This window comes from Sus scrofa, chromosome 15 (assembly GCF_000003025.6).
Source record: "Sus scrofa isolate TJ Tabasco breed Duroc chromosome 15, Sscrofa11.1, whole genome shotgun sequence".
Taxonomy (NCBI): Eukaryota; Metazoa; Chordata; class Mammalia; order Artiodactyla; family Suidae; genus Sus; species Sus scrofa.
Window position 1 is genome coordinate 766,132 of NC_010457.5, and position 23,534 is coordinate 789,665.

Below are 23,534 nucleotides of genomic sequence, written 5' to 3' on the forward strand. Positions count from 1 at the left end.
TATCACTGATGGAATGAGCATTATTTAAGTTTTAAGATCTACTATAAAAATTTCAACAAAGCAGGAGTTCCTGTCGTGCAGCAGAAACGGATCTGACTAGGAACCGTGAGGGTGCAGGTTCAATCCCTGGCCTCGCTCAGTGGGATAAGGATCCGGTGTTGCCATAAGCTCTGATGTAGGTCGAAGACAGCTCAGATCTGGCGTTGCTGTGGCTGAGGTGTAGGCCAGCAGCTTCAGCTCTGATTGGAACCCTAGCCTGGGAACCTCCGTATGCCGTAGGAGAGGCCCTAAAAAAACCAAACCAAACCAAACAAACCTAAAAAAACCCCTCCAAACTTCTACAAGGCAAATCACACTAGACTTCACTAAAAAAACAAACCCCAAACCCCCTTAAAAACATACAAGTGTAGTTTCTTAAAAATCTCTCCATGCTTGTGTTCATAAAGCTTCCCTTAAGGTTTGGCTTATAAAGTTTTAGAAATAGTTGTGGGATCCAATCCTAACTTCAGGGAATCTTCCCTTGACTCTATCCAGTGGGCTGGCAGTTTATGGCAAAGGGTGGAGTGCCAATCAATCAAAAATGGCCTTATCATTAAAAAGCAAAATAGCTGTCCATGTTACTTTAGAGCTGTTAGTAATACAGTGATCCTTAAGCTTCTTAATGTGTACCTGAGACCCACAGCTAATACTCAGGAAGAGTGCATGTGAAAATGAAGGCAGAGATTGGGATGATGCTTCTACATGCCATGAAAGCCAAAAATTGCCAGCAAACCACCAGAAGCTAGGGGAGAGGCATAAAAAGAGCCTCCCTCACAGTTCTTGGAAGAAACTAAACCTTGTTAATACCTATCTCAGACTTCTGACCTCCAGAACTAAGACAATAACTTTGTTATTTAACCCACTCAGCATGTGGCTGCTACAGCAGCCACAGAAAACAGTATCTTTCAATGCTATTAAGTCTGTTTCACTTTTTTTTCTTATTTGGGCAAAATAAAGAAAAGCAAAAATAAACAAATGGGACCTAATCCAACATATAAGCTTTTACATAGTGAAGGAAACCATCAACAAAACTAAAAGACAACCTTGGGATGGGAGAAAATATTTGCAAGAAGCAACCAAGAAATTAATCTCCAAAATATACAAACTCACTCAGCTCATCATCAAAAAGACAATGCAATCAAGAAATGGGCAAAAGAGCTAAACAGACATTTCTCCAAAAAAGACATATAATGTCCAGTAGGCACATGGAAAAATGCTCATTGTTGCTAATTATTAGAAAAATTTAAATCAAAACTACAATGAGATATCACTTCACTGTTGTCAGAATGGCCATCAACAAAGTCTACAACTAATAAATGCTGGAGAGGGTATGGAAAAAAGGGAACCCTTGTGCACTGTTGGTGAGAATATAAATTGGTGCAGCCAGTACAGAGAGTATGGCGGTTCTTCGAAAAACTAAAAACAGCAGTTCCTGCTATGGTGCAATGGAATGGGCAGCATCTCTGCAGCACCAGGACACAAATTCAATCCCAGACCAGCAGTGGGTTAAAGGATCTGACATTGCCACAGCTGCAGTGTAGGTTGCAACTGCGGCTTGGATCTGATCCCTGGCCTTGGGAACTCGATATGCCATGCGGTGGCCAAAAAAGAAATGAGAAAACACTAAAAATAGAACTACCAGCAATCCCACTTTTGATATACATCTGCAAAAGACAACTAATTCAAAAAGATATTTGTACTCCGATGTTCACTGCAGCACTATTTATAGTCAAGGGATAGAAACAACTCATATGCCTAACACCAGATGATTAGTTTAAGATGTGACAGACACACACACACACACACACACACACACAAATTACTCCGCCATAAAAATGAAACATTGCCTGTTGGCAGAGCCTCCTTGCCTGCCCGCTTGCATTTCTCACAAACATCCTATCTTAATAAATCTATTTCTTGCCTATCACTTTTTCTCTTGCTGAATTCATTCTGTGTGGAGGCATGAAGAACCTGAACCTCACAAAGTCTAGACACCAGGACTGTGATGTGCACGCACACAGGGGAAACAGAAGTGCCATAACCCAGCTGGGGATCCCTTCCTATCTCCTGTGTCCAGCTGCTCCCTCTTTTCACCCAGTGTCAACAGACCACAGAATTCAGCACCTTCTCAGCGTCCCCAAAACGGATGCATCCACAACAGCAAGGAATAACAGAAACATTACTGAGGATTTCAAATCAGAACCGAGGAAGGGTATCTACAGCCTACACTCACAGAAAACAATTCTTTTTTGGCCACACCCCTGGCATGTGGAAATTCCCCAGCCAAGGATCAAACCTGCACCAGTCACATGAAGATTAGACGGGTCCCAGGCTGAGCAACTGTAATCTGCTCCCTGTGGGCAGATAACTTCAGGATAAAAGATCATCTATTTCTCATTCTTGAGCTCAAGGAGACCTCCAGTACCACACACTTGTAGAAAGGTTCCTCTGGGTCAGAAAAGGAGGGGCACCAGACCACAATACATCGTATCAACTTCCCAGAGGCCCTAGTGCTAATAAAATAATCCTGCGGGGAGGGCCTGGAGTCAGGACAAAGCCTGACAAATCAAGTTGATTGGCCAGAGGAAGCCCCGAAGGACTGCCCCCCATAGGAGTGACTTAATGGACCTCCAAAGCACATGTTGCTTTCTTTCTCTTCCTCTATCCCTTTCCACCCTCCCCCACAACCTGTGCCTGTGTTTTTCCCACACCTATCCTCTCTCTTAACTGCCTCACTTAAAAAAATCCTTTTGCAGCAACAGGGATGGACCTAGAAAATACCATACTAAGCTAGAGATAAATATGCGATATCACTTATATATGAACTTAAAAAATAATATACAAAAGAGAAATTCACAGGTATAGAAAACAAACTTAAGGTTACCAAAGGTGAAAGGGAGGAGGAGGGATATATTAGAAGCATGGGATAATAGGTACTACTATACCTAAGATAAATAAGCAGCAAAGACTTACTGTGTAATGCAAGGAACAATATCCAGTATTTGTAATAACCTGTAAAGGAAAATAGGCTGGAAAAAATCTATATAACTGAACCACCTTGCTGTATGCCTGAAACTTAGCACAATATAGTAAATCAACCACAATTCAATGGGGGGTAAAAGTAAGGATTTAGAGGTGTGTGCCCCCCCCCCAAATGTGAATAAAGATGCTCTATAGTTCAAAACAGACCACCAAAGAAGGCAAGAGTATCTGGTTCGTGTGATTGTGGAGGACTACGAAGTTCACTGTAGGTTGGTATTTGGATTGTGCTATTATTCATTTCAGGAAACCTCACTAACACAAAACAATTAAAAAAATCAAAAACCAAAGAAAAACAAGTACCAAAATTGTTTTTATTTTTATTTTATTTCAGATTAAAGTGCATTTCTTTAAAAATGTTTCAATATCCAGTTTCAATTGGCAAGCTGATAACAGTTAACTCTCAATAGATCATCAAAGTTTTACTTTGGATCAGACAGATTCTCCTTCCCTCAACCCAGTCATAATGAACCTGAAAACACAATTTTAGTATAGGTCTACCTGCTTCAAACACTGTATAAAGCATTACACTAACAAATCTGACTGCACCCTTATCTACTAGTGCAGCTGAGGAATGAACAGGTATTTCTGTGAAGTTTCAGCTTAAACATTTGACTTATCAAATATAAATACTTTCTGAATGTAAAACTAAGCTCTCCTAGAGTTTATCAAGTGATGAAAACAGAAATGTTACAGGGCTAACAAATGACTGATTTGGCTCCTTTCAGTCCTTTTCTAAGTGCGTATTAGTCAAGTCTAGCCACAGGAGGTAGTGTGTAGATTGAAAGCAACTGATTACTCACCAACACAGAAAGCAAACTCCCCAAACCCCCAATTGTTTTCACAGGTGTGATTTAACCAATTAGTGCCAGACATCTTTCCTTCACATTTCAGGTCCCTTAATATCCACGGCAAACACATTTTAAGAAAAACCTAAATAAAGGGCAATAGAAATTTTAAAAAGTCAAAATCCCTATTCTGCCAGCCAGAAGTAATCAACAAAACTATCCCTTATGATAAAGACTGACACACAATATGTAAAAGCCAGACAGCAGTAAATATGTTTGGCATCACAGGCCACAGAATTTCAGACTACTTAATTCTGCCACTGTGGCAGAAAAGCAGCCAAATATGTAAATAAGCATGGCTGTGTCTCAGTAAAACCTTATTATGAACAATAAAATTTCATATATTTTCATGTCACAAAATACTATTCTTCTTTTGATACTCTGAATCATTTAGAAAATGCAAAAACCATTCTTAGCTCATTAGATGTATAAACAGGTAGCAGGCTACAGTCTTTCAACACTTGCTCATTAAAAACTTTACTAGGTTAAGATTGCCATCTTTCATTTCCCCTACTTAAACTGATTAATTCCACTTTTCTATTAGAAAATTTCCATTCCATAAAAATTTATTCAGATACCTGTTAACCATTCAATTAAATGTCAAAATAGCTATTATACTACATTCCATTTTCAGTTCTGACACTATTTTGAAAGTGAACTTTCTGGTTATGTGCAGTTCATCCATTTAAGAAATAAAGTCTTTTGTTGGAAATTATTTATTGATGGGGTATTAAATAATAAGGTACTTTAAAATAATTACCCAAGAGAAGTATTAACATTAATTAATTGTTATGTATAGAATAACTTTCTGCGGCCACTGTCTGCCAGCCATTTTCAAATATATATGCAACTATTTATCTCTATACTTAACGGCCTAATTGTTTTATTACTATTTCAGCTCAATCTGTCTTTCCCTTTCTCTTTATCATTTGGCAGTGCATCAATTTCCCTATCTCTTTATTATCTGGCAGGCATCAATCTCTATCAGCATGTAATTGTTTCATCCACAATTTTGAAGTGGCACACTCTGGGCTAAAGATACCATTCCCTCTTACTACTAGTGTAAGACCAAAAGCTATGTAGATTTTTTTTCTTCCATGTGACATCAATTTAAAATACTGCCTTTGATTTTATACTCAGGTAAGGGGAGATGTTATATTTTATTCCAATGGCATATTTCAGCGGAATAAGCATTTATAGCTTGGCACTTCATGTTTGGTTTTAACTGTTCTTTGGTGAAAGGCTTGGCATATAAAGAAAAAAATGGTTAAGACCACATTGTAAAATTTTAACAATATATTCCAAAAACTGGGCAAACACTCATAATTATATTAACTACTCTGCTGCAGTAGCTATCCAAATCCAAATGAGTCAGATTTTAATGGATACTTTCAAAGAGCAGTATATAAATCCTGGCACGTAACAGACATAATTGATCATAAGAACCCACAAACCCCAGATGTTTTACAGATTGAATAATCAATAAATTTTGATAAACCAATTTTTAAAACTCACTGCTTATCTTCTGGTGACATTTCCTTAAGTGCTTTGGATGAAGGCAGTTCTAAAGTATTTAAGTGTGAGGGAAATATAACAGAATGCCAGGAAAAACTCATTTTTTAGAGACTCAAATTATTGAACACGTTCAACTCCATTTTACAATAAAACAAGTTTCAACCATGTAGTATAACAGCAGTCACCAGAGGTCTTCAGTTAAAATGATAAGGCACATTTGTCAGACTAATGGCACCGCTAACTTTACTGCCAAATTAATCCTAGTTAGGGGTAGTCTGTTTTCAACATATATTAATAAGATATTGAAGTCCCATAACCTGGAAGGCAAGATTCATTTAAGACTAAATGCATCTCCAACAGTTGGAAAATTTACCTTTTATATTAACAAAAATATCAGAACATAATCCACATATACTCCTAAGACTCGACATTATTCAAACTGGTTAGTAAGGTTCTGTATAACATAAAATACTTAAGTACCTTCCATATTTAAAAGGCTCCTAATGAATCAAAATTCTACCTTTAATGATTTTCTTTAAATTTTTGAACTATAATTTGAAGCCTTCAAGACCAGTCTATATTCCCAATTCATATATTTTAAAAAGTTACTTTTAAAAAGACTTGCTTTTTATCTTTTATCCTTTGTGGCAAATAATTCTAAAGACTTAAATCTGCTTGGGTTATCAAATCCTAATTTAGATTTTAAAGCCTCTCAGACCTGCTACTTACCACAAATGCAGTCCACAGCATGTGTATGTATCACGTGATAATTCTTAGAAATAAAATTCCTTTAGGCCTCCCTCACAGATTTGTTGAATCAGAATCTGCATTCTTACAAATATATGCAAGTTTGAGAAGCACTATTTTAGAAGTCAGAACCTTACTCTAATGTTTGCATACACCTTTCTATTGGCTTACGGGTGAAGTAAACATGGGCTGTACAGATGAGCAAGCAGCTCCTTCCCCCGACTCAAGTCTCAGCCTAGTAGTATCAACAGATGCCATTTTATCGCCTCCAAATCTAACTCACAACTTACCTCCCTGAAAATCAATTATGGAATGAGATGGAATCTAGGCCTTTCTTACTGTATTATTAGGTCAAAGTTGGAAGAAATGGCATTAAGGGAAAATATGACTTTCATACTTTTTGTTAAATTTCAACTGAAACTGCCTTTGAAACGACACATTTTTAATTACTCTCTTTAAAAACAAAACTCTACACTCTCCTCCCATTTCTCCATACTTTTGTTTCTTGTCCTAACACCTTTATTTTAGGTAAGATATAATCCAACTTTGACATGTTTATGATTCTTAAATATGGAACAGAATCTCTACTACCAAACTACACAGAAAAAAGAATCATGGGCAATGTTGGGGTCTACCATGCTTTAAAGTACACATTTATCTCTTCTTTTTGACTGTATTGTCCTATTGCATTATTACTTAACCTGATTCATCCTATACAAAGAACTAGAGCAAAACAAACTCTATATTCTTCAACAATGGCTTTCAAACTTGTTCAAACAGCACAGCATCTTTAATAATAAGGCTCAATGAAATACTGAAAATTTAAATCCCCTATGAAATGCATTTTAAAATATGAAAAATTATACTATGGTTCTGCATGCAACTATGTTCTTTATAAATGCATAAGAGATCACATTTGAGTATTCTTAGTAATATTTGCCATGTTTTATCAACCATTAGAAATTATGTGAAAAAAATGATTTCACTTTAATAGTGAAACAATACACAGTGTAGATGAATAAAGAATATTAATGTCTTTTGCCATTTAGGAATCACTCAGGAAAGAATTCACAGAAAGATTTAAGGCAAGAATACTGAAAATAAGGTGCCTCAAATATATACTTTTATCAACAAAGATTTAGCAAACTAGAGTTTGCCCACAAATAATATTTTCACATACCTGTTGAACCACAATGTTTTTAAATTAATATCTGTGCTTACATCAAACTCAGTGATTTAAGTAAATGGTAATCATTTTTGGTCACATTTTCTGCTATACTTTTCACCTTCCCAAGAACTTCCAAACAAGTCCAGTTCACACAAATATTAAGGTATACAGACAGAATGAGCTAACTCTGACTACTCTCAATACATATAAACGCTCCTTCTTATTCATACCTGCTCACTGAAAACTTACGTACCTCTTTACTAACAAATACTTGGGAAATAAATGATAAGACAATTTAAACCACAATTATAATTCTGCTTAAAAATTTTCTATTTTCTCATTAGTTATTCCCCTACAGTCCTCAGTTCAAAGTTCCTAGAATTTCTTTTAAAACCATCCTCAGTATATAAACAGCAAACTTAGACCCCCAATTGTTTATAATATAATGATAATAGATTATTAAAAAAACACACCAATTTTTTACTGTGACTGGGTGATGGGCCTTCTGAATATAAAGCTAACCAAGACACAAGGATTAAACTTTTTTATAAGTTGCTGAAGAATGTGTGCCTTTTCAAGGTTTAGTTCTGAATAAATCTGAAACTGAGAAGATCACTCATTCTACTCAAAAAACAAATGAGATATTCTCACTGTTAAAAAGATGAAACAAATATGGAAAGTCAGGCACTAATACTAGTTGGTAAAGTTTACAAATGTTTTAATTATATACACCTTATTTTTTAAAAGTAGTTAAAACACATATTTTGAAAGAACACCTTTAAATTTCTCCCAAGTTTGCTTTAGGTATAGGTGAAAAGAGCAGATAAACTCTAGATTTCTTCTGGTCCAAGTTATAATGAAAATACTCAAGCTAAATCCCCATTAAAAAGAGATGTAAAGAGGCATGCTTTCTAGCGGCTAGTACCCTCTTCCAAACCAAAAGAAAAAGAAAGGTTATGGGAATGAATAGCAACATGGTAATGTAACACTCATATCTTTAACTTTACTCCTTCTGGTTACTTTAGAAAATAAACTTGTGTTTTAACTAAGACTATTAACTAAGTACAAAACTATCTGTTTTATTCGTAGATACAGAATCCTACAAACATCTGCAGCAAGCCCACAAAGCACTTCTACTGTCTGTACTGATATCTCAGTATTCAATATATACAAAATTAAGCTCCTATTAAACAAAATAATAAAGGTATTCACAAGAAGCTGCAGAAAACTTTCATGCAATTAATGAAGACTGCAATTTATAAATTAAAGACTTAATCTATACATAATGTACAAATAGCCATGCATTTTTAAAAGAATATTATATATCTCATAAGAGTAATTTTCACAGGCATATACTGCTGCACAAATCTTTTCTAACACAAATGAATGCAATCTTAGTAAATTCTGCTTTAATATTTAACTCAAAAATTTGAAAATTTTGGTATTTTTTCTTTAAAGTTGTCCAAATCAAGGTGACATCTGTGAAAAGTGTTCCAATTCCTTTGGATCTCATTTGGGGTATTTTACCAAGAACAAATTTCTTCAACCTCAAGTACAACAAATAAAAATTCTTAAAAAAAGAAAAGAAAAAGAAATCAACTATAAACACCTTATCAGTTCAGCAAAAAGTTCAAATAAAAATTTTCAATTTTACTTAGAACAAGGTATATTACATGAAATGTTAGCATATACACGAGTAAGTGAAATAAAATGTATGCTTTTGTTTCTAGTTTTGTTTTCACATTTTAGTAAGATATTTAAATTTTTGGAAAAACTGTCTAGCAGCCAAGAAACTACATTACATGGGAAAAAATGACCTCACAAAACTGAAGTTACTTAACAAGCCATTGTTTAGGGTTTGAAATGGTATTAACTTTGCAAACATTGTCTGAAATTGTGCTGTTATTTCAGAACTTACTTTATGAATGGACAAATCTAGTAATTTTTTTTTAAGAAAACTTCAATATTTTTCTTAAAATACTAAATAGAATTTTCATGGGCTGGTGACCTCCAACGTGACTGAAGATTTTTAATTATACAGTTTGCCATGCTACCAAGTTTCTCATGCATTTCGAATAACTGACTTCCTGAATAATTATGGAGATCTTCTGAATCCAGCTGAAGAGCGAGTGCACTAATCTGTGCCACAAGGTTTTTAGATAATGGAGTTTCTAAAGCAACAGGATCAATTAAATCTAAAAGAAAGAAAGAAAGCATAATTAAACCTATTCCAGATAAATCCTAAATTATATCTCCTTTTAAGTGTTAGTAAAAAGTTTAAGTGCCTAGATTTCAAATTGAGAGTGCAGCCTGAGTTATTACCTCTGCTCAAGGCAACAGAAAAATTACCATAGCTTACTCTGTGCCATTAAAGAAATCACAACTACTTCATTTTTATGAACAATATAACTGGAATGAAATGTTCAGTTTATATCCTTATTTGAGACCCTGACAGAGTAAAAACTGATAGAGAAAAAGCATCAAGACATATGATGGGAAATCAGTTATTTTTTCTCATGTACTTGGTAACTATCACACAAAAAAAATATGTGTCAAACTCACAGGGCATGGACAAATTAAAGCTAAAATCATAAAATATTTCTTCAAGAAAGTTGGCTAATGTTATAAAACCATCCCATTTTGCTAAAATATACCTGAGGCAAGTCTTTCTTCATCAGGAGAAACAGATTTATTTTCCATTCCATTTATTGTTTTTTCAGAAATATCAAAAACTGGAATCTCTTCTAGTCCACGAGACTTCACCTTGATTATATTCAGGCCAGTAAAAACAAAAACAAAACCGACAAATTTTAAGTTATTTTTAACAAGACTAAGAGTTCTAATGCTGGAAAAGAATCTGACACAATATGTTCCAATGCTCATCACATATTAGCTTAGGTAATACTGCTAAGAAACCATGTTCTACTAACAACACAAAAAATGGCATTACATAGTATTTCTTCAAAAAGGTGGTTAAAGAATTTAAAACATTTTCTAATGGACTTGTACAGAAATAACCATGGTAGCCAAGAAAAATTACATTATATTCTCTAGGTTCAGGAACACAGGAAAAGCAAATCTAAGCCAGAGATGTCTAACCATAAATAATACACAGGCTTCTTTTTTAAAAAGAGTACAATTTTCAAAGGTGTTCCCAGGGCTGATTGCTGATTGAGAAAACACTAATTTTAGAATGTTAAGAGTTACCATATGACCCAGTAATCATCCAAAGGAAACAGAAACATCCAATCACACAAAAAACCTGTATATGAATGTACCTAACAGTATATTCCTAATAGAAAATAGTGTTATGAATAGTATTATACCAAACAACCCAAATGTTTACCAAGTGATAAGTGGAAAAACCAAATATTATACAGCCATACAAGGAGATATTATTTAACCATAAAAATGAAGTACTAATTCTTGTGAACCATGAAAATATTATGCTCAGTTAAAGACGTCACAAAAGAGTACAAATTAATGATCCCACTTTTATGGAAATGTCCACACTAGGCAAATCTATACAAAGATTAGTGGTTGCCTGGGGCGGAAATGTGGACTGACTGCTAATGAGTACAGGGTTTTTTTTCAGGGTGAGCAAAAATGTTCTGAAATTACGTCTTGGTGAACAATTGTGTAACTTTGTGAACATATTAAAATAACTACTAGAGTTCCTGTAGTGGCTCATCAGAAACGAATCTGACTAGTATCCATGAGAATCCAGGTTCAGTCCCTGGCCTTGCTCAGTGGTTTAATGATCCAGTATTGCCGGGAGCTGTCGTGTAGGTTGCAAATGAGGCTCAGATCCCATGCTGCTGTGTAGGCCGGTGGCTACAGCTGTGATTTGACCCCTAGCCTGGGAACCTCCTGAAATTTCATTTTTTAAAATTTATTATCAGACACAACTTAGAATAGATTTACAAGGAGATCCTGCTGAATAGCATTGAGAACTATGTCTAGATACTCATGTTGCAACAGAAGAAAGGGTGGGGGAAAAAATGTAATTGTAATGTATACATGTAAGGATAACTTGACCCCCTTGCTGTACAGTGGGAAAATAAAAAAAAATATTAAAAAAATAATAAAATTTATTTATTTTGTCTTTTTAAAAAGACAAAGACAAATAAATTTAAAAAAATTAAAAATAACTACTTAATTGTGCACTTTAGGTGGGTAAATTTTAGGCTATGTGGCTGTAATCTCAATAAAGCAGTTTAAACTCTTTAAACTGCAAGTGCGGCCCTTTTCAAAAAGACAAAATAAATAAATAAATTTTTAAAAATTAAAAATAAAAATAAAATAACTACTTAATTGTGCACTTTAGGTGGGTGAATTTTAGGGTTATGTGGCTGTAATCTCAATAAAGCAGTTTAAACTCTATCAATGAGACTGAAAATCACTAACAGTTGTTTTTTTTTTAAACTGGTTAGCAAATATTTTTAAAGATCAAATAAATACTAAAACTAGGACTTTCAAGAAAATTATCAAGCCTTCAGTAGTTAGCAAAGTCCAGTCTCAGAAATTCTAACAGAACACTGGTTTTACCCTTAAAAACATCCTGTTTTCCATTTATTCCCAATTTGGCATAGTATCAATGAATATGTAAAGGTTTATGAATGGGTTTCAGGAGTATCTGTAAATCCTTCTGAAATGATACACAAAAATTTCCATGTATGTATTCCATAAGGGAAAAGAATCTTGGCTTTCCTAAGAATCTTGAAATAACCCAAAGTATTTATGTGTTAAAAGTTCAAAGGAATAACAAGTAAAAAAAAATCAGTCACAATTGTGTTGGATATCAAAATCAAAATACTGGTTAACTACAGATCTGCAAGATTTTTGTACAATGTTTATATTTAGAAACAGTGATGAAACCAAAATCAATTTGGAGGAAATAAAGAGTTAAGGGATCAGGAAAATAGAATTTGAAGAATAAAGAATTACAATACATAACAGTGCAAAATAAATGAGCAAACTAAGGTACTCTTGATTACTGGGGAAGGGAAGCTAAAGCACAATATAAAATGAGCGTTAAGCAAGAATAGTTAAAATGCAAACTTCTGTAATTGCATTGCGTGATCATTTATTTACACGTAATTTATAGCTATCATCTAAGTTTTTACCTGCTGCTCATGATATACTCTGAGTGCCTTTTTTACATTAGACACTTTTGGAGAACGGATAGGGAGAGTTTTTATTTCAGATGCTGTAAGAGTACTCAAATCACCAATTGTTTTTATATTCTTGGCTCTAATGAGTTGTCCCAGTCCTCTTGCCCTAAAAAGAAAAGAGAATAAGGAAAAATGTCATATGGTTTTATATTTATTCTCTTTGTGAGGGCCTATCCAGTTGAAACATTCTGATTTAAGCTCAATCATAACTGAATTTATATAGACCCAACTCGCCCACTGAGGACAGGCGTATGTGAATTTAATTTAAAACAAAAATCTGAATCTGATGTGTATGTCTGGCTTAAGCAATAGTGCCGGAAATAGACTATGCCTCATACTTTACTTATTACATTATGAGTTATTAGCTATGTGACTTTGGTACATTAACCTTTATAAAGTGGAACTAATTATACTCCTTATAGCATATATTAGGATTAAATAAGGTATTCAAAACCTTGCAAACATTAGTACACAATTATACTGGCCAATGTTACATTACATTATTCTATTATTGCCCTATCTCAGCTGTTTTCATTTATTTCTAAAATAAGAGTATGTTTAAGTATATATAAATCAATCCTAAATATGAGAACCTTGATCATTTAAACATTCCTCTTAAGCGGCATCTCAAAGTATCAGCCAGAAGTCTAAATAACTACTCACCACATGTTGGACGTAATCTGCGGTAAAATGATGTCAACTGGTGCTGCACAGTTCACCAAGGCAGGGTAAACACTTTCTGTGGGGCATGGCACAGATTCCTTAGCCATTTCTGCAATCTGAGAATAAATTTCAAAAGTTGTTAAAGAGAGGTCACTTGACTGAAGATGGAAATATAAAGTTGCATGAAAACTAAAGCACTTCTTACTAAACACTTCTTTGAGCTCTTAAATTTAGGGCTACGTGATCCTGGGGACAGAAATCCTTTGGTTGAAGTGGTATTATGCTAGACAGAAGAAAGGAGAAAAAAAAACTCAGAACCCTAAATAACTATAATTTTGCAACTTTATTTTCACAACTCAAGACTACAATAATTTCTTAAAATTTTCAGAATGTTTAAAATATAATAATACTACTATCGAATTAATTACTTGTAATTTTTGCCTCCTACCACCTCTTCTCATCATGGCTACTTGCCATGTAATATCCAAACCAAGTAGTTTTGTTTCTTAAATACAAATTGCCCAATCCAATTCTGACTCTGCATGTGTATTTTTTAAAGTCTATATAGCTCACCTTAGAATGTGCAGTGGGTGAAGTTTTAGCACTTTTTACCATGGAAGAACTATTTGAAGAATGGCACCTTATAATAGAGCATCGCCTATCAATGTCATCTGCCAATCCTGCTTGGTATATTGGATCTGCAAAGGAGACACGGCGAACCTGAAAACATAGGTCACGTTTTTATTTAGCACAAGTAAATTTTTAAAAATAGCACTGTAAATTCTCATCATAAGGTTAGCCAAAAATAAAATGTGCATGTTTAAAAGCGTAATTTCACTAGAAGCCAAATGCACGTAGTTCTTCCTAGGAACTGTCTTCACAGATACTACGCAGGATTAAAGATCATTCCAATTATCTATAGATAACTTACTTTATCGTAAAGGCTTACTATGGGCTGTAAAGAACAAGGCAGAGGTAGAAATGGTACTAATTTGCCTCTGGTACATCTTACCAATCTCTGTTCTTAACTCTTTGAGGGTACCAGAGTCACAGGAATTGGGTGTCTACTGTCGTCTTCTTTAGCCCAGGTTGAAGTCATTTTGGCCTCTTCTAAATTCTTTGTTCACTTATTCAGCTATTTGATATAAGTATACAACTGGGCACTTAAACCATTAAATATGTACATAAATGTCTCCTGGGCTTGACCCCTAAAAGACTGGGCAGATTTTGTATACACTTGCTTTAGAAAACTACACTATGTTGCACTGCTGCCTCAGTAAAAATTAAACATGAGCTACTATCTATCAAACAAAACATCACTAGTTAACTTGTATTTTAACAATCTATGGAGCAAAAAAAAAAAGATGAAAAAGGGAGTTCCTGTTGTGGCTCACCAGGATGCAGGTTCAATCCCTGGCCTTGCTCAGTGGGTTAAGGATCTGGTGTTGCCATAAGCTGTGATGTAGGTTGCAAACGTGGCTCGGATGTGGCGTTGCTGTGGCACAGGCCAGCAGCTACAGCTCGGAAACGACCCCTAGCTTGGAACCTCCGTATACCGAAAGTGTGACCCTAAAAAAGCAAAAAAGCAAAAAAAAAAAAAAAAAAAAATTCTATAGTATACTGAAGACATCAAATGCATTCCATCTTCATCAACTTTTCAAGAACTTCTTTGGCCTATTTAAACTTAGGATTTTTATTTAAATAAGTGACTCAAAACAAAAGCTAATCAAACCAAACCAAAAAACCTAAAGAGGTGTTAGGTCTTCCCAAGAACTAATCTCTGAATTCTCAATGTAATAATTTCCAATGTGCCCTGAGGAAATCTTCACAATGTGCCAGCTAAAGGCAAAACTAAGTATCAGTATAATTATATCTACATACACACAACTGGATACATAAACACATGTATTCTACAGTAAATGGCAGGTTCAATTTCAAAATTAAGGAATGCCCATTCTTTCAAAACATCTACTTTGCTAGGAGAGGACAAGTTAAGCTATGTATTAGCACATGCATCTTTTCCTTTTTTAAATTGTATTTATATCCAACAAACTATGTGCACGTTTTACAGCCAGGGATTTAAAGCAGATAAATAGATTATTCATAGTCATAGGTTTAAAAACTAAAGGACTGCAGTTTAGTGGAAAAGATGAGGACATAAAATTACTACATATGAAATCGAACCAAGAAATCAATGAAGGAGTTCCTGTCATGGCTCAGTGGTTAGCAAACGTGACTAGCATCCATGAGGACTTGGGTTCAATCCCTGGCCTTGCTCAGTGGGTTAAGGACCTGGCGTTGCTGTGAGCTGTGGTGTAGATCACATATGTGGCTTCCACCCTGAGTTGCGATGGCTGTGGAGCAGGCCGGTGGCTACAGCTCCAATTAGACCCCTAGCCTGGGAACCTCCAAATGCTGTGGGTGTGGTCCTAAAAAGACAAAAAAAAAAAAAAAAAAAAAAAAAAAAAGAAGAAATTAATGAAGGCATGCATGGCCTAAAGAGATTATCTTTTTCATTAGACAAGGTCTGAAAATTAAGTTTATATATTTAAATGTGAAACAGACAACATAATACCCTAGTAGACAGTAAGTGCTAACTAATGCTCCTTTATCAGTTTCTAAATGTTTCCTCATGTATTATGGTTTGAAGACCAAAAAAAAAAACAAAAACACACACACCACCATGAGAGATTATCAGTTTTACAAAAGGTGAGCAATGGTGATGGTTATATAAAGATCTTTAGCTTAGTATCCTGAAACAAAGGAATTACATAAAGGGCATCAGTCTTCTTTATCAGTACCTTCCCTTCTACCTGCCCTTTTTGCTAGCCGACATGGTAAATACTCACTAGGTGTCACCATACAGCCAAAATATTCCAATTAAGCATGGACTCATTAATATTCAGCCCCAATTCCCATACCTTATGAACAGGTGATGAGATCTCATCTTCTTGGGGTCTTTTTAGTCCTCTCTTTAAAATGCTGGTGGATGGAGAAGCCAAAGGGGACCAGACACAGCGTGTCTGCATGCCACTAGGACTGTCATTTGTTGACATGAGTAAAGGATCAAGATCCTTTAATTTCTGAGGAGATGTATTATTATCTTCTGGTATCAGTTCAGAGACAGCTGTTTCAGAAGTCAGAGATTGTGGTGTCTCCTCCACTTTCTCTGAAGTATGGTGAACTTCCTGTAAAATTCCATCATTTCTCACTACCATGTGATTGTCATCTAATTCGGTTTTGTCAAATTTATTAAGTTCAACATTTGTTTCAGTTTTACGAGGGTCAACTTTCCCTTCTTCAGTGCTCATCTCTAGTGTGTCAGGAACAAAGCTGTCCATTTCCACATTCAACCCCTTTGTTTCGGCTTCTACAGGCTTAGAGGCTTTGGAAGTGAAGTCCTCATCCTCTGTTTCACTGATGTGGTCAGTTTCAGCAGTCACCTCACCAATCACTGTTTCTGCACAATTTTCCGTTTCAGCATTCATTTCTTCCGATGAGCCTGGGTCAGATTCATCACTTCCTCTGTCTAGTTTCCCAACTGCTATCTGTTCAGAAAACTCCATCTGAGTTCTCACTTTCACAGATGTGGTACTATCAGAGTGACCCACATCTGAATTAAATTCCTCAGTTACTGCTTCGTCAGCATTCATTTCCTCAGCTACATGTGCTTCAGAGGTGTCCTTTCCTTCACTGATTTCCTCCATTAGCCCTTCCTTTGAAATATCACTTTTTTGTTCAAAGAAGCTAACCTCAGATTTATCACTTTCTACCTCCAATTCCATAGCATCATCTACTTCTTGATTCAATTCTTTTACTTTACATTCATTTTCTTCAGCATTAACAATGTTCTCTACACTCAATTCCTTTTCTGGGGTAGCCTCTGCTGGCTTTTCTTCTTTGGTCTCCAAAGTAAAACATTCCAGTGAAGTATCTTTGGAATCATCTAAACATGGACCAAGAGTTTTACATCTTTTATTAGATGGTTCCTGGCTTTCAAGAGACACTGCTTCCTCAGTAGTCCTATCACAAGTTTCTTCATTAAGATTTACCATTTCAGAAGGAAAAGAGTCTTGAATATTTTCTTTAAACTCACTTTCAGAAATAACTGAAGAATCATTAATAGTATCATTCTCCTCCTTGAGATCCAAATGAAAATTCACACTATGATGCTCATCTGAAAGTTTTACCTCAGAGTGCAGATCAGCTTTAGAAGGTTCTGATATAGTTACAGGGGTCTGCACATCTGCCTTTGTTTCACTGACCTTCACATCAAAATTTTCTGTATTCTTTAACCCAATGAATGACTTTTCCTGAGGTTGTGATTTTTCTCCACAGCAATCACAACCTTTAGATCTCCGCACCCTCCTACTTCTCTTATGTTGACATTCAAGTGTTTGGAGAGTTTTTTCAGAAAGCAAAGAAATATCTGATGTCCCTGTTTTTGAGGATTCCCCCACACTATTTTCTATAGAATCTCGCTTTTGTAATCTCTTATTGGCATTTCTAGTCCTTAGATTTGATTCTGGTACAGGAGGATTTGAAAAGGAATGCTCTGCACATCTGTAAGTTTTACTTTTTCCCTCATTTGATACATCATCAGAAACTTGAAATAAATCTGAAGATACTGTAGAATCTTGAAGAGTTATAATATCAATGTCATCTTTTTCACAGATCTGAGATTTTATATCTTTGTCTACTTCGGAATTCATTTCATAATCATGGGTCTGATTTTCCACTTTTATAGATTCCTGTCTTACCATTTTCTCTTCTTGATCTTCAATGTCGACGCTGTCGCTGCTTTTGTTTTTCCATTTTCCAGATCTTTTCTTTTTAGAGCCTTCTTCTTTTGCCTCTGAACTGTCAGATTCTGAATTCTCAATACTGGAGAGTAAACCCTGTGATGCTCTTCTTGTTTGATACCGTGTTCGGCCTCTTACTGGTTTCTCAGAGGATTTGTCTGTAACGTCCTGGGTACCACCTCCCTCAGATTTAGTATCCTCAAGGTCTGGCTTTCTTCTATTTTCATCAATTTCAACATCAGCACTAGTTTCCCCTAAAGTCTTCTCATGTAAATTACTTCCTTTCTCAATTAAATTTTCCTGTACAGTTTGTTCAGACATCAGTTTTTGCTTAGGTAAAACATCATCTTTCACATGCAATGGACTCTTCTGCAGAGTCTTTTCTTCTTCCTTTCGTCTCTCCCTTTTTTGATGATTATTTTCTTTATCTTGGCTATCAGTGGCTGGCTCTGTTGTTTCTGAACGTCTCCTTAAAGATCGCCTAAGCGTTTTTTGATTTGAAGTTACCTGAACATGACTATCCTCATTTACTGTTTGATCTGCTGTTGTTATTGCTGGGGGTGTATTTTCTTTGGATTCCAAATTAATTTCTAAGCTTTTGTCTTCTACAGTACTGCTTTCTAATAATACGGCATTTTCTACTGTTGGCTTAAGCGTTGTATCCCCATACTCCACTGCAGATTCAGAGAGATGAACCTGATGATCTAACACACATTCTGTTTCATTAAGCAAACCAGGTGGATTATTTTCTAAGGCTACCATGCCATCAAAGGATTCCCGAGTACTTTTCTCCTGATCAGATCTCATTAAGGGCTTAGATTTTTTATTCCCTGTTGGTTCAGACCTACTTGATTTTCGGCCTGATCTCTTAATCCCATGCACTATTTTTTCAGAGTCAGATTGTAAAAGAACCACTTTCTTTGCTTTTGATGGATTATCTGTCTTAGTTGTGCCTTCCTGGCTATTTTTCACTGTAACAGTTGATGACATATTATTTAATGGGGATGGACTAAAAGGTCTATTTTCTGAACCATCAAACTTCTCCAAAGTAATAAAGGACTGTCTTCGACTTGTGGGCTGTGGGGGATTTCCAGGAATGGTGACATTAGAAACTGAGTTACTGCTGACAACAACAGTATTTTCTGTACTAGATGCACATTCAGTTGTTGTTTTCTTCCGTATAACTAAAGTCTTTCCTCTGGCATCTTCATTACTGCTCAGTATTTCTGAACTAGTTTCCTCAACAGAACCATTCTCATTATTCGAAAAGGTGGCCTTTTCAAGATGTTCATCCATGCCACGGTTTTCCACAACAAGTTGAGGAATGACAGTGTCACTCTCCTTTTGCTCCTCCTGCACAGAAACGTACATATACATATAGATTAACCAGCAAAAGTGTCTGACTTTCTGGGGCTATTTGTGTGTAAAACTTTAGCAATTCAAAGACTTTACATATTTTGCAAATATTCCAAATGTGGTGGTAGATGCCCATTAATTTGTTTCCAATTTTAGGTATTCAATAAAGCCAAATACATTTAAACACACATGAACAGGAGTTCCCATCGTGGCTCAGCAGTTAATGAACTTGACTAGTATCCAGGAGGATCCAGGTTCATCCCTGGCCTTGCTGAGTGGGTTAAAGATCCAGCATTGCTGTGATGTGTGGTGTAGGTCGCAGACGCAGCTCAGATGGCACAGATCCCACATTGCTGTGGCTGTGACATAGGCCGGTAGCTACAGCCCCAGTTTTGATGCCTAGCCTGGGAACCTCCATATGCCCTGGGTAAGGACCTAAACAGACAAAAAAAAAAAAAAAAAAACCCAAAAACACCCAACCCAAAACAAAACAAACAAAAAACCACATGAACATAAACATACACCCATACACACAATGACGACAATTTTGTCAGTCTGCTAAGCAGAGTTAAGAGATTATATAATAAATCATTAATATAAGAACACCATAATGGAACGGTGTTCTTAAAAAAAAAAAAAAAAAAACACCAAAATACGAAACACCAATATACCTTAAATATCATCTTGGAGTCTTCCTTTGATTTTTCAGTTAGAGTAGGAATTTCCCTGAAATAAGTACATAAATTAGAATACGATTATTAAAAATTAGAAAACTACTTGCTTCAACAACTTCCATACTTACATAGATTCTTCCTGACTATATTGAGAAAATAAAGTATCTTGTGAAACATCCAGATTATTATACATGGCAGGAATATCACACCTGAAAAAGATATTTTTTGTAAGTAACTTCAAACTCTGATATTCCTACAATTAGAAATTAAACTTACAATTTTGCATCTAGTTACATTTTAAGAATAATATAATACCAAGGCTCAGGTGCTTATGTTCCAGATTTTCCATGAAATCATCTTCCTTACCTTTTCCTCCATATCTCAATAAAGGAATTCAATCTAGAAACATCTGGTGTATTATAAGGTAGCCTTACACATTATCAAATACAGTTATGTACAGTCTATCTTTTTGGCATTTAAAATATAGTATAAATAGGTGTTGCCATCGTGGCACAATAGAAACGAATCCGACTAGGAACCATGAGGTTGAGGGTTTGAATCCCTGACCTCACTTAGTGGGTTAAACATCCAGCGTTGCCGTGAGCTGTGGTGTAGGTCACAGACACAGCTCGGATCTGGCGTTGCTGTGGCTCTGGTGTAGGCTGGTGGCTGGCTACAGCTCCGATTAGACCCCTAGCCTGGGAACCTCCATAATGCCGTGGGTACGGCCCTAAAAAGACCAAAAAAAAAAAAAAAAAAAAAATTATAACTTAGTACCTTAGCTCTAATCACAAAATTATAGTTTGCTGCATGAAATCTAAATGTAAATACAGAATACTCAATTCAAGAAAAAGGTACTACAAACCTCTTTGCTTTGAGTACTTCTTTCTGGTGTTCAGTTAGTATTCTTTCCTTTGTTTCTTTTCCTTCTGGAGGTATAAACACGAAGTCAGTAGACATTTCTTCTTCCAAAAGCATTTCACTCTTTGATTTTGGAGTTGAAGATTCTAGTTTCGACTGTGAATTGAAAAAGTAAATGTGTATTTGAATTTTCAATTCCTCTTGCAGCATTCTAATAAAGGTTTTTGATAATGACTAAGAAATTTGAAGTTCAAACCCATACAACACTCTTGGTTAATAACAATTACTACAATGTCCCTCACTTTCATTTTGCGTCTGTTAAATAATCAGCAAATAAAAATTACTATACCTCTTCAAAAACTAGGCAACTCTGTGCTTACCAAAAAAGTATGGCCAAACACATTTTCCAGAAACAGAAATCAAGTGGTTTAGCAGAAGAGTATATAAGCATCTGTTAAGTTGAAGCACAAGCTAGTCAAATTGAGTAAAAGTTGCCAAAATAATATGTCCTACATACCAATAAATGGGTATTATAATTTCTACACAATTTCAGTATAGTTGTTATCATTCCACTTTATAGCTGCTACAAGACTATGTCAAAGTTATTATTAAATAACACTTTACTTTCATTTTGCCAGGGCATGGTCTCAAAATTCTAGATTACCACTTCATTGGAGATCAGAGAAGAAAAAGCACTGTCTGAAAATCATTTAACTGTCTACTAGCTACTAGACATTTAGTTTGAGATTTCAGGCTACTAGAGATGTCACGCCTAGGCATTCATTTTCTATTCAATAATAGAAGTTCTAAAATATTCTGCTTTTATGCTACCTATATTATAGTTATTCATATCTAGTTTTAGTTCATCTCAAGGTGGCTGCTGCCTAGCATAACTATACTAAATGATGTTAAGTATTATGCAGAATTAACTTTACTAAGAAGCAAAGCTAGATTTCCACACCATCTTTCTAGGCCAAACTCTTATTACTTCCCTACAACCCCATCTTTTATTTAGTCTTTAACAGCTTTTTCTTCTAAGTAGAAGTTTTATGTTCTTAAGCTATCATACATTTTAACAGTTCTATGAAATACACTTTGGAAAAACATACTTTAGCTACTGGTTTCATACTTTCTTTTGCATCCTTCGTTTGTGCCAAAAAAGAATCTCTTTTTCCACTTGATTTTCTTTCCATACCACTTATCTTCATATTTAATTGTGAATTTTCTGTCTGTTTTGTAAAAACAAAGCAATTTCATTAAGTGCAACATATTCTTTTTTATTTTTCACATTTGATAATTCCAGTGTAATGAATATTCATTTCAAATTTCCTTTGTATTGTTTAAATCTACTAAGATTAAAGAAAAGAATGTCAAACAAAAGGAAGTCACTGTCTAATGCAACAGCAGCAGATTTGGTGCCTCCAACTTACACAGCAATACCTATTTTGCATCATTTAATTTTATAAATTCTAAAAAGATACACCAAAAATGGAGTTCCCGTCTTGGCTGAGTGGTAACAGACCCAACTAGTATCCATGAGGACACAGGTTCAATCCCTGGCCTTGTTCAGTGGGTTAAGGATCTGGCGTTGCTGTGAGGTGTGATGTAGGTTGCAGATGCGGCTCAGAGCTGCCCACTGCTGTGGTTGTGGTATAGGCTGGTAGCTGTAGCTATGATTCAACCCCTAGCCTGGGAACTTCCATGTGCCACAGGTGTGGCCATAAAAGGACCCCCCCCCCACCAAAAAAAGACACACCAAATACTACAAAAACAAATCAAATTACTGAACTCAAATACTTAAAACTGTAAATTTTTCAAAAAGAAAAAGCCATAAAACTTTAAACCATAAAATGAACATGACAGAAAATATTAACTACCAGGTCCTTCGCAAAAGAATACATGGCTCTATCAGGCCAAATTACATTGAATAAGTATTCACAAGTCTACAAAATTATCTGGATGAGAGTTTTTACTCTATCCAAAAACCAAAACCAAACACAACACTTAGGTAGCTATGACACTTTTTCTTGTTAAGTTTCAAAACAAGAAACATTTAAACTTCATTTATTGTTGAATAAGAAAAAGCTGCCTAAGAGTGTTCTACCTCATGGGTATATATCACTCGCATCTTTACTCCTTAATCTTTAGATAGTAATCAATTATTACTAACCAAAGTAACCTTGGTCCAAATGGGTAATGTAATTACCAAGGATGTGTTTCCCTGACAGAGGAATGTGACTAAAATTGGAAATGAGGAGTTCCTGTTGTGGCTCAGCAGAAACCAATCTGACTAACATATCCATGAGGATATGCTTTGGATCCCTGGCCTCGCTCTGTGGGTTAACGATCCAGCATTGCCTTGAGCTATGGTGTAGGTCACAGATGCGGCTCAGATCTGGCCTTGCTGTGGCTGTGGTGTAGGCAGAAGCTACAGCTCCAACTGGATCCCTAGCCTGGGAACCTCCGTATGCATGGGTACGGCCCTAAAATAAAAAGACCAAAACAAAAACAGAAACAAAAACAAAACAGGGAAAGTGAAGAGTAATTCTTGTTTAGATAGTGACTAATATCTAGTATTTTTGGTTTACATAAAGTTCATATAAACATTTAACCACATTATTTTAATAACTCAAACTTTCGCAAAATAC

The 23,534-nt window shown here is 35.4% G+C and overlaps 1 protein-coding gene across 4 annotated transcripts in view; it reads right to left on the bottom strand.

The window, feature by feature from the left end:
- Positions 3,387-23,534, bottom strand: part of RIF1 (replication timing regulatory factor 1) — a 62,519-nt gene continuing 42,371 nt past the window's right edge. For 2 of the 4 annotated variants that reach the window (XM_013990617.2, XM_003359717.5), the window contains exons 26-36: positions 21,996-22,115; positions 20,891-21,042; positions 20,154-20,234; positions 20,023-20,077; positions 16,115-19,348; positions 13,767-13,913; positions 13,399-13,476; positions 13,194-13,309; positions 12,483-12,636; positions 10,011-10,119; positions 3,387-9,551 (exon numbers count right to left, since the gene is read on the bottom strand). In XM_013990617.2, the coding sequence (XP_013846071.2) occupies positions 9,337-9,551; positions 10,011-10,119; positions 12,483-12,636; positions 13,194-13,309; positions 13,399-13,476; positions 13,767-13,913; positions 16,115-19,348; positions 20,023-20,077; positions 20,154-20,234; positions 20,891-21,042; positions 21,996-22,115 (4,461 nt within the window). In that variant the 3' untranslated portion in view covers positions 3,387-9,336. The remainder of the gene's footprint in view (positions 9,552-10,010; positions 10,120-12,482; positions 12,637-13,193; positions 13,310-13,398; positions 13,477-13,766; positions 13,914-16,114; positions 19,349-20,022; positions 20,078-20,153; positions 20,235-20,890; positions 21,043-21,995; positions 22,116-23,534) is intronic. The other 2 variants (XM_021076097.1, XM_003359718.5) reach the window with 1 other exon arrangement.